We start from the raw sequence: 15,903 nt of genomic DNA, 5'->3' as shown, positions 1-15,903 counted from the left end.
TGGTACTGGCCATGTAACACCTAATCTCCCCCCCCCCCCGCTTTACTAGTAATTGATGTCTGGATTCTGTTGGCCGTTCCAGGCAGCACCCAAAGTATTGGGTTTTGACTGCGATAGTTCCCCAACATTATTGAATTAAATGGCACTTGCTCCTAGTAAGTGGGGTTATGATTACATCCCAAGGCCTTTTCTGCAGAAGTTGACCTTCTGCATCCTATGTTGCTTTCTGAGCTCCCATCAGAAAATTTGCTTCTCTTTTTGTCCTGAGATCCCCCTGTAGAATTTCAGGAATTGGTCTGCATAGGGCAATTTGGCCTCCTAAGATTTCTTGTAATTGTCATAGAAATTCTCTTCTAAGAAAATGTAAGGAAGTTTTCCTTTTTAAAGATCATAAACTGCTAATTATGTAATGGAATCGTAGAGTTGGGAGGGACCCTGAGGATCGCCTGGTCCAAACGCCTGCAATGCAGGAATACGCAGCTGTTCCTTACAGGGATCGAACTGAGGACAAAGGAAACTGATTTTGCTGTTGCTTGTAGACAACCATTAGGAGAAGTTGCCTGATCAACATGCCAGTAAATAGTTATTTACACTCGAAGAATAGGCACAAGTCATCATGGAAGCTAAGTGGATCTCAAGCATCCACATCTGTGTTGCAGCAGAAGTGGAGCAAAAATTGCAGAACTCTTGCACTGCTGCTTCTGTTTTGTTGCATGTATGGACTGGCTTTCCGTGGCAGGGTTTGGAAGGGAGTACTAGCTCATTAGCCTACCTGTATTCCAAACTTTGCCATTAGTTCTTAAGGCAACCCCCCTCCAAAAAAAAGTAGTAACCTGCAATTTTGATAAAGTTAGCCTGCTCTGCACCCAACACAGAAATGGAGGATACCAGCCTCTTAGCATTCTTTACAGTGCCTTTTACCCAATGGGCTGGTGTAAGGAGGGCAAATCACCCTCTCCCTCAGTTCACTTGCCCACATGGAATTCCTGTTTGGCTATGGCTTTTCAGCGAGTTCTTAAATACAAGGCTGTCTTACAAATCTTTTCTGGCCCAGCTAAGATATGGCAGAATCCAATAGGCACCTGTTATTTTCAAGGAATGTAAAAGGGGAAAGGCTCTTCCAGCACATAGTTTGCAGCAGTCATACATCACACAGCAAGCTGGCATCTCTTTAGAAGGCACATCGAGATTGCTGGCCATTTTGCTCTATCGAGGAACCACCTTGATGTAGACTCCATTTTGTGGTCCGAGTGTCATGTGAGATTTCACCTTCAAAGGAATCTGGATTGGGTTCAGAAACGGAACACAAAAAGCAAATTAAGAGGTAAACTTCCCCTAAGCCCACTGCTCACTAAATGCCAGACAGGTCTCCTTAGAACAGGTGTGAGGAACATCTTGGCCCTCCAGATGTTGCTGAGCTACACTTCTCACCACCCCAGACATGGGTCATGTTTGTTGCAGCTGATGTGAGCTGTAGTTTTGCAGCATCTGGAGGGCTAAACATTCCTTATACCTGCCTTAAAGGTAAAGGGACCCCTGACTATTAGGTCCAGTCATGGCCGACTCTGGGGTTGCGACGCTCATCTCACGTTATTGGCCGAGGGAGCCGGCGTACAGCTTCCGGGTCATGTGGCCAGCATGACTAAGCCGCTACTGGCGAGCCAGAGCAGTGCACACTGTTTACCTTTCTGCCGGAGCGGTACCTATTTGCTAGACTAAGGGTACCAGATTTTTTTCAATGAATCTGGAGACACTTTTAAACCTCAGTGGATTTTGTCAGGGGACTGATTTGTAAATCCGGGGACTGTCCCCAGGAAACGGGGATGTCTGGTAACCTTACGCTAGACCTGGCCCGCTTCCTTGCTTCCCGCTGAACTGATGGGCACACCCTGTAAGTCATAGATCTCCAGCTATATGCAACGGGTTAATGATAGCTTTGCAGAGGTTCCTCATTCCCAAGTGTCAATGCTGAAATAAGTTACATGAGAGTAGAAAGTATGAAGGTTAGAGCACTGGGCTGGGATACCAAGGTTCAAATCCCCCATTCAGCTATGAAGCTATGAACTCAAGGGTGGCCTTGACTAATCACTCTCAGCCTTACCTAACTCATGGGGTTGTTGTGAGGATTCAGTGGGGAGAATCCTTTACCTTGACCTCTTTAGAGGAAAGGTGGAATATAGATGCAGTGAATATATGTTCATTTCTTATTTGTGGGCTTGTCTGGTTGGGTACTCTGGGGAGCCCATCCTGCAGTACTCCACTTATGACCATAGACGGGGGTGCCAAATCTGCTTTTGAAAGATTGGGTGGAGATCTGCACAACAGTGTTGAAGACAGACAAAGAAAGACTTCTCCTTTGTAAAAACAACTCCAATTTCAACACACAGTTCCCCCTCTATAATATTCCGCTGAGCAGAGAGACATAGTTCCAGGAATCGCTACAAACCTCTGTCTTGGAGCAGGCTTTGAACTCAAACTTCTGCAAGATTCTCAGAAATGCCACCTTTATTTCCATCAAAGCCAGCTGGGTGCCAATGCATCCACGAGGGCCAGCCCCAAAGGGGAGGTAAGAAAGTGGGGGACGCTGCTGCTTGGCCTCTGCTGTAAACCTGTGAGGCAAGAAAACAAATTGATTAAAATAAACAAAAAACCTTAAAACTGTATTTTTTCACTTTGTAGTGTGCCTCATCTTGTAAGCAAAATGGAATGCCAGTGAGACCCCAGCCACATTAATCTGCCCGTTTGTTCTTCATTTTTAATAAACACATAAGCAGGAGCAGCAAGACCAGCCCACCCACAGTGCAACCCACCCTAACAGCTTAAATTTGCATCTCTACATATAAATTAGCATGTGCAAAATTGGGGGCCTGTTCCCAAAGTCTTTAAGTAGCTAGCCATGCCCCTTTCATGCATGCATCTTCCCAGTTTAGCAGGTTCTGGAGACGATGGTAGTTGTACCTAATGGGGGAGAGGATACCATGTTGTCACCCCTGCCAGTTTCAACAGAAAGTGAGAGGTCTACAGCAGGGGAGAGGAACAGCTGTGCTCCTCCAGATGTGGGATGACAGCTCTCATCATCCCTAACCATTGGCCATGCTGGGCTGGGGGAAGTTGGAGTCTGATAGCATGTAGAGGGCCTCAGACATTCCCTGTCTCTCACCTAGAGGGATGCGTACCAAGAGAAACTATTGTGGGGTGGCCAAAAGTACTATGGGAATATGTACAGAATTAGGCTAGCACAGGAGATGGTTGATTCAGGACCCCATACAGCAGCCACCGAGGGTGAAAGTAGTACTGTGAAAAAAAGCATTTGCACCAGCATTTCCATCCTGTACCTAATGGCAAAGTGCAGAGCAGCACTCAGAACTGTAGAGTTGGAAAGGGACCATGAGGGTCATCCAGTCCAACCTCCTGCAATGTAGGAATATTTGGCCCAGTGTTGGTCTTGAACCCATCACCTTGAAATTAACAGTCTTTATGCTCTACCAATTGAGCTATCCCAGCTGGCTACATTACAGACATCACTGTCTGGGTGTCTGTGTCCCAACAGCAACATGTAGGCTAGATCTTGGTGGGAGTAAAAGTACATTGTCCAGGGGTGGGCAGAGCCAGAATCTAAGCTGGGTGTATCAATGAACGTAAAGTTTACCTCTACTATAAACACCCCTGTCAATCCTCCCTCCAAGCCAGCAAGGGTCTGGATCAGAATTCAGGACCACAAGTCTCAAGAAGGGTGTGAAGCCAGGCTGGTGGGGATCTGGCCTGGGGAGAATCTCAAGGGTCAGAGAGAGGTCTGCAGGGCAGCATTTGACACCTGGGCCTGGTCTATATGATGGCACTTTAAGAAACCATGGTTAAAATAACTGCTCACGTGAACCTGGCCAAAGCCTGCAAAAGTAAGAGGGCACCATAATCCTTGGTCCTACAGAAGAAGTAACGGAGAAATCAAGGCCCACCAAGTGAGCTATTTCTATCTCTCTTTCACAAATCAATGCCCTTAGCTGTGTAAGAAACAGGGATTGATTTTACTGGGTCTGATCAAAAGGAGAACAACAGACCACATACCTCTCGGGAATAAACTTCTCTGGTTCCGGCCAGATCTTTGGATTGTAATGGAGGTGTCCAACAGCAAATTCTATTATAGCACCAGCAGGTATATGTTGCTTCAAAACTAAGCAGTCTTTTGCTGCTTCCCGGGTGAACCTACAAGAGCAAAGATGGCACGTTTCAAGAATGCGAAGACAAATGCACAGGGAAGACGTACTTGGAGAAGCTTCTGCATGTAAACATTTCAAGGATGGGCTGCTTTGCGTGAGGAGAGCATGGCTAGGATCACTGAAAAGTGGAGGGAGAGAGAGAGCGAGAGAGCAGGCTGCTTAGATAATGTGGCTGCCCAGATCACTTAGTTTGGCAACCTGCTTGCAGGGAGCATATTTTGACACTAAAAAGGACTGCCATTGGCTTCTAGCACACTTCAAAGAGTAGTTAGGAAACAAAAATATATTTCCCCTTGAAATGTGTGTGTGTGTTTAGAGCAGCAGCAAGTGGGAGGAACATCCCCTTGTCAATTCCAGTGGGTGGGTAGTGTGGGTGAAATGGCACCCACAGTAACTTCCTGGCAGTATCCTGAATACCAGCTGCTGGAGAGCGCAGGATGGGAAAGTAAATGTTGCGCTCAAGGCCTGCTTGTGGGCCTCCCACAGGTATCTGGCTGGCTACTGTGAGAACAGTATGCTAGACTAAGAAGGACCACTGGCCTGATCCAACAAGGCTTTTTTATGTGAGATCCTCCTCTCATTCTGCCCACCTTACCCCTGAAAACCCTGCCTCCCAGTTTTGCACCTCTGGATATGGCAGCAGAATTTGGGTGCCCTTTTGGCTTGGCTGTATTTCTGCTTTAAAATCTCTCTAAACGGCTTGGGGGCAAGCACATCTTTAAGTATTGCCATGTCCTATATGCCAAGATCCTCAGAGGAGGCCTTGTTCCAGGTCCTGCTACCTTTGCTTCCCCTTCCTCACCAAGAACCAGGCCACCTCTCCCCAACCATATTCATCTGACACTGGTGTTTGTTATCCTTTAGGCACCAGATTACAGCTGTCCTCTCTTTCTCAAGCTTTTAATATCAGATAAGATAAACCTGCCTCTTTCTATTTTTAGTTGCTGCCGTTTGAACTGTGAATATTTTTAGGTTGTTTTGTTTCAGTCTGTTTTGAAAGTTCATCTTTGCATTGTTTCGAAATCAAATAGCAGCGTAGGCAACCTGGCTGGTAAAAAGGTAGAGTAGACATTTTTAAGAAAAAGAAAATAAATGTTAGCCTCGGCACAGGCTACGCAGTCACAGTATCTCAGCCCTGCAGGGCTCAAAAAGCACTTGTTTTGAAGGAATTACGCACCAGACATCTTGTCCCTTCTCTCTGCAGCGGCACCTGTTCAGCCCATCCCAGAGCAACACTAAGCCTTTGGAAGGGGCTAAAACAGCCCCAGTGTTTTTATATTGTATTATGTTATACAATCTTGCTTTGGCAATCCTTCTGGATCAAATGGCAGGACTGAAATCAAATAAAGCGCAGCAGCAGCAATCCAGCCACTGCCAGATTCTGAATACCCAGTCCTGGCCTGAGAAAGCGTGCACGACAGATTCTGGAAGAGGGATTTCTACTAACCTGAACGCTGGTGGATACATGCGCAGAGTCTCTGCTATCACCATGTCCAAGTAGGGGAGTTCATGTATGTTTTCGTAGTCAGGAACACCCTGTAAAAAGTGGGTGTGAGGGTAATTAATTTTTACTATGTTTTATTAAGATATTTATCTCCACCTTACTTTCTCTGATGGAACCCCTTAAGGTGGAAAGAACCACCATAAAGGACCATCATAAAGATGCAGAAGAAGACAATCTCCGAGCCAGCTAGACTTTACTGCTTACCCCACCCACATAGGGGAAGGCCCAGAGCATCTGCTTTGCATGTAGAAGCTCTCAGGTTCTTGTGGGGTGGGTGGGTGTTTTGGATCAGGTTAGCCATATTGATTTGTATGCTGTTGGTGGGTTATTGTCATTGTCTTGTTGGGCTGTGTATGTGATAAAGGGGAGCCATACCTGGGTGAAGGCGTCTTGCCACACCATAGGCCAACCCCAACCTCTCTCACCACCAAAGAAACACAAATGAACAGCAGAGAACCGGCACAAGCAACGCTGACACGAAACCCTGCATACATTAAGCAAAATAGAAACATCGCCACCCGACCCCACCCCCACCCCCTCCACCCCTTTCCCCCCACTAATGTCTCAACAAATGAAACTGATTTGTAAAAATGTTACATGGAAAAAATATGAGATACATTACACATACTTCTGTAAAAAAAACAAAAAACAAAAAAGAAGCTCTCTGGTTCAATCCCTGGCATCTTCCACCAGGGCTGGAAAGACCTCTGCTCATAACCCTGGAGCACTGCTGCCTGTCAGTGTAGGCTGTACTGAGCCAATTGGTCTGTCAAAGGCAGCTTCCTACATTCCTATATTTTATGCATTCCGTAGTCCGAACTCCCATGATGAATACACTCATGCTAAAAAAAAAATTTATTGCAGGGTGTGGGTGGCATATTTGCCCCCCCCCCCCCAGAACTCCACATTTTTTCTAGTATTTCATCCTGATTTATTCCTGCCCAATTTTGCCGCTGGGAAAGGCCCAGAGGCATATGAGTAATTTCCCTTTCCTCCTCCTCCTCTAGGGAAATTGCTTCAACAGCACAAATGACTGCTCTGTCTTACCAGGCGAGGGCAGCAAAACTATACGCAAGACCTTGATGAATCAAGCAGAGAGTACTTGGAATTCTAGCAGGCTCTCCTAAAAAATTCACGTAGGATAAACTGCTACAAGACACCTTATGCTCGGATAAGCCCAACGTTCTATGAAGATTTGAGGGAGCCCATATGGGCTTAAAATCATGGGATCCAAGATGGTCTGTTGTTCCTTCAGTTGTGAATTTGGCTTTGTTGCATACTTTATTGATCTCGCCTCACACATTATTAAAAGTACAAAGGAGAAGCAATCCTAATGCCAAGAGAGAGGAATGAGGCAGCAAAGCAAAGAGTGACTTATGTGGCTTTTTTCACCATCAAGAGCAGGAATGGATAAGGGTGAAGACAGACCCCTGGGAGACTTTATCCATCTGACTCCATCCAGCCATGATTTCTGAATATGGACCTGGGAATGGGGGAGGAATTCAATGGAGTTCACATTTAAGGACAAATCTCAATCTGCACTTTTTCAAATGATTATGAAAACTGAAACACAGCCATCCTTCAAAATTCACATTTCTCCAAATTGATGTGGAGAACTGAACTTACGGGAAAATGAGGGCCCATTCCTATCTGCTTCACATGTTGAAAGGAAGCAATGCATGAATCAAGATTGCACATGTGTTTTCCACCTATGCCCCTATGTACTATGCTGCCACCACAATGGTAAATACACTCGTCTTCACTTTGTTAGGGAGAGCCATAAATGACACATCCACGTGACATGCAGGAAAAGCATAGAGGGAGAATGCGCAAATTATCTGTGCACTTTCTGTTTCTGCTTCCTCATTTTTTGTAATTGCATTTTTAATCCCCACTGCTCAGTACACAATTCCCTCCCAGCCCATCCAAATCCCCATGAGGCTGAGAGTCACTGCTTGAGCTTCACAACAGAGAGTGGATTTGCGCCTGGGTCTTGCCTAACACAGTCCAAGATAACGACTTTATCACAAATTTGCAAAGCAAGTGTGTGTGTGAGGGTGTGCGTAAATCAACTCTAAATTTGATTCACATCCACAGAATCCAGCACTGTAAAAGAATATTTAGGATCAACATTGACCTCATTGTCCTCCTCCCTGAAATGCATTCCTGTTGACTGCAGCCAGGGTCAGCAAAAATGCCAGCAATATTTCTTGATCACATGGATCAAAGTCTACTGAGAGATCAAAGAATGCAGCCTGGACAGCTGACCTTTGCCAGCTTCTAGGAGCAGGATAATCTACCAACAAAACTAGATCCATCTCTATTTCATACTCAGGCCGAGGGAGGTCAAGGAAACCTGATAATGTTAGGCAACATTAGAGGTGCTTCACTGCAAACTTTTGCAGTAACCTTATTGATAGATGTAAGGGGTTACAGACCGAGCAGAATTCTCACACATACAGCATTTTGCAGCAGGGCTTTGCCCTTAACCAGGTCTTGTGTTTAAAGAGAATGTAGAGAGAAGGTAATACTGGATTTTTAAAGTCCACCTAAAATGCAAAGGTTGGACTTTTAGAAGTATGGAAGCTGTGAGAATCGTGGGGAAGGAAGATGATGGCCGATTGTGAAGGGGAAGGACTGCAGCTCAATGGTAGAGACCATGCATTGCATGCCAATGTTCCGGATTCAATGCACAGAATCTCCAGCAAGACTGCAACAGTCCTTTTGGGAACCCTGCTAGGTGGACCAAGGAGCTGATTCAATATAAGGCAGGTCTCTATGTTCCTATGTTCTAAAAACATGTACATATTCATAAAAAGCACACACTTCGGTCCCCCTGAGACTACCACTTCAGAGCACAGGTGCCTTTTTGAACATTTGAATTCTCTCCCATTTCTAAAGCTCATTACAGTGGTACCTTGGGCTACAGACACTTCAGGTTACAGACTCCGCTAACCCAGAAATAGTACCTCAGGTTAAGAACTTTGCTTCAGGATGAGAACAGAAATCACGTGGCAGCGGCAGCAGGAGGCCCCATTAGCTAAAGTGGTACCTCAGGTTAAGAACAGTTTCAGGTTAAGAACAGACCTCCAGAACAAATAAGTTCTTAACCCGAGGTACCACTATACTTAAAGAAAAGATAGTGTGTGCAGGGAAAAGGTTTCAATTTTAAGGCCCTTTCCAGTTTAAAGCAGGTTCACAACACTTTAATTAGTCATGGCTTCCCCTAAAGCATCCTGGGAACTGCAGTTTGTTAAGGGTGCTGAGAGTTGTCAGAAGAATCCCTATTCCCTTCGCAGAACTACAATTCCCAGAGTGGGTTAGCAATCCCTTCACACAGGGAACTCTCGAGTTATTTGGGAAGAGGAATTGATTGTTAAACCACACTCAGCACTGTGGCTCTGTGAGGGAAATAAGGGTCTCCTAACAGAAACCCTTGTACACTACAGTTCCCATGATTCTTTGGTAAAAAAAGGTAAAGGTACCCCTGCCTGTACGGGCCAGTCGTGACCGACTCTAGGGTTGCGTGCTCATCTCGCTCAAGAGGCCGGGAGCCGTCGCCGTCCGAAGACACTTCCGGGTCACGTGGCCAGCACGACGAAGCTGCAGCGGGCGAGCCAACACCAGCGCCGCACACGGAAACGCCGTTTACCTTCCCGCTATAACGCGGTACCTATTTATCTACTTGCACTTAGGGGTGCTTTCGATTCTTTGGTGCGGGGGCTGTTTAAGGTGATACAGTACTGCAGATGGGCCTAACGTTCTCCTTGATGTACTACTTTTTTCCCTTTATGAATGGAGGGTTCCCCAAGGACACATAAAAGCACCCACTGCTCCAACAGCATTCTGAAGCATTGCAATCACAAGAAGGCATGCATGGGTATGTTAATCATCCCTAAACCTGAGAATAAAGAATCTAAAATCCTACAGTTTGCAAGAAGGAAGGACTCTGTAAAAGGGAGGGGAGGGGAAGGAAGCAAGGAAGCATCTGATTTACTTAATACTGGCTTTTGTCCTATTGCTCCTCCACTAACACCACTTTCAGAGAATTCTCCCCCTCTCTAAAACTAGTTTTGTGTATTTCCACCATTTCACTGTTGCTCAATGAATGAAATGTTTAAAAACCTACTGAATTCCTTGTTTTACTTGCCAGATCTTTTTATTTATAAGCCAACGGTCTGATGTAGAGGATTCAGCTGAGATCCGTGGAAAAAAGAGATACTTAACTGTCTGGAAGAGGAGTGGGCAAAAGGTAAAATGTGATGCTTGGGTCATCTGCAGAAGGTCTGCAAGGGTTTCAATGACTCCAGACAATCTCAATAACAGCACAACTTTTCCTATCTAAGGTAGCCTGCTGAAATGAAGAAAGGTAACTGGAAAAGGAACGACTGTGTGATCGGTTGAGTTCTGAAAACAAACTCATGGGCTAGCTGCACTCTGTACATTAATTCTAACTATTGTACCTGGCTCTGGTTGGCAGATCTTGGCATTCTGGTACAAAGCAAAGTGAACCAGACAAGCCTACCCTCGTCTAGAAGGAAATTTCCCACATCTATGTTGGCTTTGGATTTACACCCTTGAAATTTATGAAAATAAATTGTAACTTGTCAATTATATGGCTCCTGAAATACTTTCCATGATTGCCCCACATAAATTAATGTTAATTAAAATGAATGGAACAAGTTAGTCATGACAAATCTAAGTCTGTCAATTCACTGGGGAGTGAAGCACATATCTCTGTGTTGGGGTGCAATTCACTCTGAAAGTACTCCCAACTATGAAAATGAGTTTGAGTCACTCTTTTCTTTTTAGCTTAGAAGAATCACTTCTTGTCCCATGCCCAGAGGATCGTAAAGATCGACTTGGTTTGTGCCATGGGAGGTCATCTGCAAAGATATCATGGGCCCAAGTTAATATAATTCCCATCAACACAAGCAGCTTGGGTCAATGGTCAGGGTTGATGGGAGTTGCAGTTCAAAACATCTGGACAGCACCAGGGTGGGATGAGCTGACGTATTTAGCCACCCTATCCCAGCAGAAAGTATGTGATAAAATGATTTGACTTTTTCAGCATTGCCTTTCGTACAAGGGAAGCTGCAATTCTGGATCCTACACTCCTAAATATTACCTTACAATGTAACAAACAAGGTTTCATTTTTCATCTTTAAAAGCACGCACTCGCACCAAAAAGTCATTTCCATTCTCTCCATATACTCAAGGAGGTACAGTTTTAAATAAAAAAATCTCTTTACCTTTGTTTGGCATGTACAAAATGTAAACTTGGGCGGCAGAAAATTCTGAATGGCAAAGGATCTCGGAAAGAAGGGGAAGGACAACAATAAAACTAGAACTGCAAGCAGCCCAGAAACCTAATGAAGGAAATATTTTTATTTTTTAAAAGAAGATACATCCCAAAAGCACCCAAACAGCTGAGTAGCACACCGTTTTTGCATTGTAGTTTAAGTTGAGACTTGGAACTTTCCTGTCATATATGAGCATTCTCTAGTAGTTCCTGCAGATGTATTGAAATAAGGAATATTCAACCCACCCACCTCACTATCCTAGCCACCCCCTTCCCTGTCGCCCTCTCAGCAGACTTTTGTGGAATCACTTAGAAGTCAGACGATAAATTTAAATCATTTCTCCTCCAGCTGGCATTGGCAGCATGGAGGTGACAACGCTTTAAATTAAGGTCTGTGGATATAAAAGGCCCATGTGTTTAGTTTAATCAAATGTTCATTTCCTCAAGTTTATGTTTATATTAAAAGGCATCAGCACTGGTGTGAATTTTCATCTCTCTCCCCCCCTCCCTTCCACACACAACAGAGAATGTCATGTGAATTCTGAACAGGGTTCCCTTTCAAGTGTTGTTGGGTTTTTTTGCTGTGTGTGTGTGTGTTTTCTTTCTCATCTGCAAGCCTTTGTATGTGATGCTGGAGGCAGAAGGGAGAGAAAGTGCCCATCACGCCTGCACAATGTGGGAATGTGCACCCTTGCTTGGAAGTCTGGCTTTGAAGGGGCAACAGGAGAGGGAAGGGGACCAAAGTGGGTGGCTGTTTCCACCTGCTAAGCCACACCGACCTCCCACAGGAGAATTTGTAAAGGATGGCTATAAAAGAGGACTGGACGAAATTCATGGAGGAGAAGGCTGTCAGTGGCTGCCAGCCACAACAACTATGCTTTGTCTCCATAGATGTAGGTAGGAAATGCTTCTGAATACCAGCTGCTGGCAACCACAAGAGGGGAGAGTGCTGTTGCACTCAGGTCCTGCTGGGAGGGTTCTCAATGTGAGAACAGGATGGGTGGGTCTTTGGCCTAATCCAGCAGGGCTCTTCTTCATTTAGACATGGTTTGGGCCATCCCCAGGCCCTGACTGCCCATTTGTCATCATGGCCAGATCAGGACATCCAATTCCATTCTGGACCTGAGGCACTGTGATAATTCTCATGTGCCCAGGCTCCCCCCATCAGCTTCAGCAGTGACATGTGGGGCACAGACACTGCCACTGGGGGACTCGCTTTTCCACACAGCCATGAGTACTGAATGCAATTGAAGGAACTGCAGTTTTTGCCTCTCAACCTGACACCAAGCTGTCATGTTTCATAACTGGATCTCACCACTGGCATGTGCTGAATTTTCAAAACCTTTTGTTACTTTTGAAGGGAAATGTAGTGTGGCAGTGAAAACATATGCACATTCTGAGTGCCAAACTATATTTACAGACTACAGGAAAATGTGTATTTCAACAATAACCTCAAAAGGTTTTTCTGAGCTGTGACACTGTAGCAGCTTCATCATTAGATTCCCCATAGTAAGGATCATAAAATGGGACTGTAACAGAGAGATGCAGCCCGGGATTGAGCCTAGGACCCAACACATGCAAAGTACGCATTCCTTCCAAGGCTGAGCTGTGGGGCCCTCCCAAAGGTATTTGTAAATAGTTATCTACAGCAAGCATAGCAATTTTTCTCTTCCATTGGGCAAGTATGTCAATACATCCCGATTAGATTTCCTGGGAATTAAGGCAAGTAATCATAATAACAGAAATAAAATCAAGAACTCCCCACCACAGAGAATAATTATTATTTACATTGACAAGGGGAAACTTCATTTTCCTAATTCTGTATCAAGCATTTCTGTGGCAACTTACAGTTTTACAGCATTTTATAATGCCACTTCACTTTTGTATAGCACCTTTTGTCTGAGGTGCTTAGAAGCATTTGATAGAGATGAATATAATTAATAGTCTTCTCCATGCTCATGTCGTTAGGAACTATAAAGTACACATTATCTCTGTCTTACACAAGGCGAAAAGCAGAATTGCCCACATCAAGTGCTTAAAACATTGGAGATTGACTTCAGACCCTGAGTTTGTAAGAACGGGATTCCCTCGGGTTGTATGATTTAAGCTTTAGTCCATGAAAGGCTGGAAGTTAGGTTGTGAATTTGAAACTGCTGACTTCAGTTCAGCCTAGATAGTTCCAGGAACCATGCTTTAGGCATGCAAGATGAAGAAGCTACTCCTGAATGCATGTATTCATTGGCATGACTGGGAATGAAGTGCATTGAGCCATGGCCTTTCCAATCTCCATCACCATTTCTATACAGGAGGACTGTGAAAACTTCTGCTTTCACTTAGAAGAACCCCTATTTTTGGAGTACATCTGAATTTGAAGAATTGTGATTTGTTTAACCTGACGTTACTTAAAATGAACAGGAACTGAAACCATGGCTTTGGTTAGGACAAACCAAAGTTCCCTAAGTTGGGTGTAACCTGAAACTGTGGTTTGTTCTAAAGTGAAAACAGAATCTGTTGGTATCCTTGTCTCATGCACCAAAGAGAGGGAAGGGGAAAGAGCATCAGACCAAGTCCAAGGCTTCACTGTGATTTTAGATCAGCATTCTACAATTTAGACTACAACTCACATCATCTCTGAACATTGACATTGCTTGATGGGCTGGTGGGAGGTGTCATCCAAGAGGGCCCCAGGTTGGGGAAGGTTTGCTTAAGTGTTCATCCAAATTGGGCCTTTAACTTCAATAGAACTTTCTTCCAAAAAGGTTTGATAGAAGTCAAGTAAATTGTCAAAACTCTCCCTTCTAGGAAGGTAAACTGAACGCATCCCCTTTCCTGTATGAATCTGCTTTCACATCCTTTCATGAGGATTGTTGTCACATTCTGCCCATTGTGGTTTAGGAGGTTATTTGTAGTTGAGCTGTATGGATGACCATTCATGCATAACAGTTTCAGACATCCATGGTGCAAAACATCACACTGGGATTTGACTCCAATGAGATCGTAAGATCCATGATTTGTTCCCATCCTGCAAGAGTTTCCTCCTCCCACGTCATCCTCTCCCCTTTTCAAACCCCACAGGGCAGCATGCCCATCTGTTTATGATTTACCCGTTACAATGCCTTGTTTCCGATTGCATAGATAAACACACTTGGTTATTTCACAGGCAGCTGGTTAGCTCTAATTACACTGTAACTACATCAGAACCATGGAAACCTTTACCACCCTAGGAGAAGAAAAGAGGTGTCTGAAAAAGAGCTATGCAGGAAACATTATCCTGATTTTGTTTACCCTCCTAGAGCAAACCTGTCTTCTGGCCTTTAATCCTGCTGGTCACAAGAAAGCACTTTTGGATAGAATGAAAACATAATAATTAAAATTTCATAATCCCAGATACCAGGGGAGGAAAAGCTGACAATGGCATCTTTTCAGAGCTTGCAAAAATAAAAAAGTGAAAAAGCAGGCGAGAGATTTCAGCCATCAATAGATTTATTCTGGGGTCAAAATATTTTGGCAGAAACCGTGTGTGTTTTCTCACAATTTCATCATGGTTCAGGGACCTTCCCAGAATGGCTGATTCCCAAGAGAAAACTGGTGCCCTTCAAGACCTCTGATAACCTCTTTGTATTCCATGATGGGAGACAGGCAGGATACACGTGAAACAAACAAACTCTTTTTATCAGCCGAGTTCTAAGGTTTGCTGTCTTGTGTGAGATCCAAACACTGTTTTATCAGCCAGCACATGATTTTACTGGACAGACTAGTAAAGTAATGAACAGATGCCAACACCCTGCATATGTAATTATGGAGAAAGTCTAACTAACTTGCAGCTTAGGAACATAAATAGAGTTTTGCTGCCTCTCACTGACGGCCTATAAAATGCAGTAACCTGTTTTCCACAATGGCCAACCCATGGGAAACCCAGAAGGAGGGCAGCGGAGCTCTCACTCATGTTCTGCAGCAACACATATTCAGAGGTGCCTCTGATCCTGGATATAGCATTTAGAAAGCGTGTGTGGAGCAGGAAAAGACAAATCTCTTTGCATGTTCTCCAGAAGCTGAACCAGAGGAAGTAGTATTTCTTCACACTTCTGAGTTCTATCTAAAGGGAAAAGATGTGTATATATCCCACAGACTCTGAAGTGTAGAAAGATGTACAGGGAATATCTGCATCTTTCCTTTTCTTTTGCGTTGGATCTAATGCAGCATTAAGTTAAAGTCACTTGGTAGCTTAAGTGTTACACATATTTTGTGCTAGCAGAGTGTTGTTGCATAAAGAGAATGCATAAGCAGGTTGCTAGAAATTTTGTTGCATGCCTAACAGTACAAGATATTCAGCAGCAAGTTTCTGCTAGCACAGCTGTTAGGTTGGATTTCTCTGTTATGCAACTTTAAAACTTGCCTTTGCACTAGTAGCCAGAGAACATTGGATGCAGCCCACATTACCTACCCCAGCAGAACACCAGGGTTACCTGTTATGGCTATGGAACATACTCTCCTCTGAGAATCACCTGGTTCCACCTGTGGCCTTGTTTTGGCACCAAGTTAAAATCTGGATGTTTCCTGTGGCATTTGGGTGTGACAGATTTTTTTTTTTTGTAATTGTTTACTGTGTGGAATTTAATAAATAATAACTGTGTGAGGAGGTTATTGTTTTTGTTTGTTGTTATTATGTTATTCATTTTTGTGTTTTTATATGGCAAACTGCTCTGTGATCATCAGATGATGGGTGGTATAGAAATTTAGTAAAATAATAATGATAATGATAATAATGATAATAATGATAATAATGATAATAATAATGTGTGTGTGTCAGCATGCTGTTTTAAATGAAATATGCACCCCACTTTGAGATCTAGGGCAGGTTAGAAATATTTCAAATAGGT

General features: G+C 44.0%; 1 protein-coding gene across 4 annotated transcripts in view; it reads right to left on the bottom strand.

Annotated features, from left to right (window-relative positions):
* Positions 1-507: 507 nt before the first annotated feature.
* Positions 508-15,903, bottom strand: part of TBXAS1 (thromboxane A synthase 1) — a 206,021-nt gene continuing 190,625 nt past the window's right edge. For all 4 annotated transcript variants that reach the window (XM_081878943.1, XM_081878940.1, XM_081878941.1 and 1 more), the window contains exons 11-14: positions 5,665-5,753; positions 4,066-4,203; positions 2,447-2,609; positions 508-1,281 (exon numbers count right to left, since the gene is read on the bottom strand). In XM_081878943.1, the coding sequence (XP_081735069.1) occupies positions 1,207-1,281; positions 2,447-2,609; positions 4,066-4,203; positions 5,665-5,753 (465 nt within the window). In that variant the 3' untranslated portion in view covers positions 508-1,206. The remainder of the gene's footprint in view (positions 1,282-2,446; positions 2,610-4,065; positions 4,204-5,664; positions 5,754-15,903) is intronic.

Source organism: Podarcis erhardii, assembly GCF_964252035.2.
Source record: "Podarcis erhardii genome assembly, chromosome: 10".
NCBI classification, from domain to species: Eukaryota; Metazoa; Chordata; class Lepidosauria; order Squamata; family Lacertidae; genus Podarcis; species Podarcis erhardii.
Note: the sequence above shows the minus strand (reverse complement) of the source record. Positions and strands in the feature narration are given on the sequence as shown.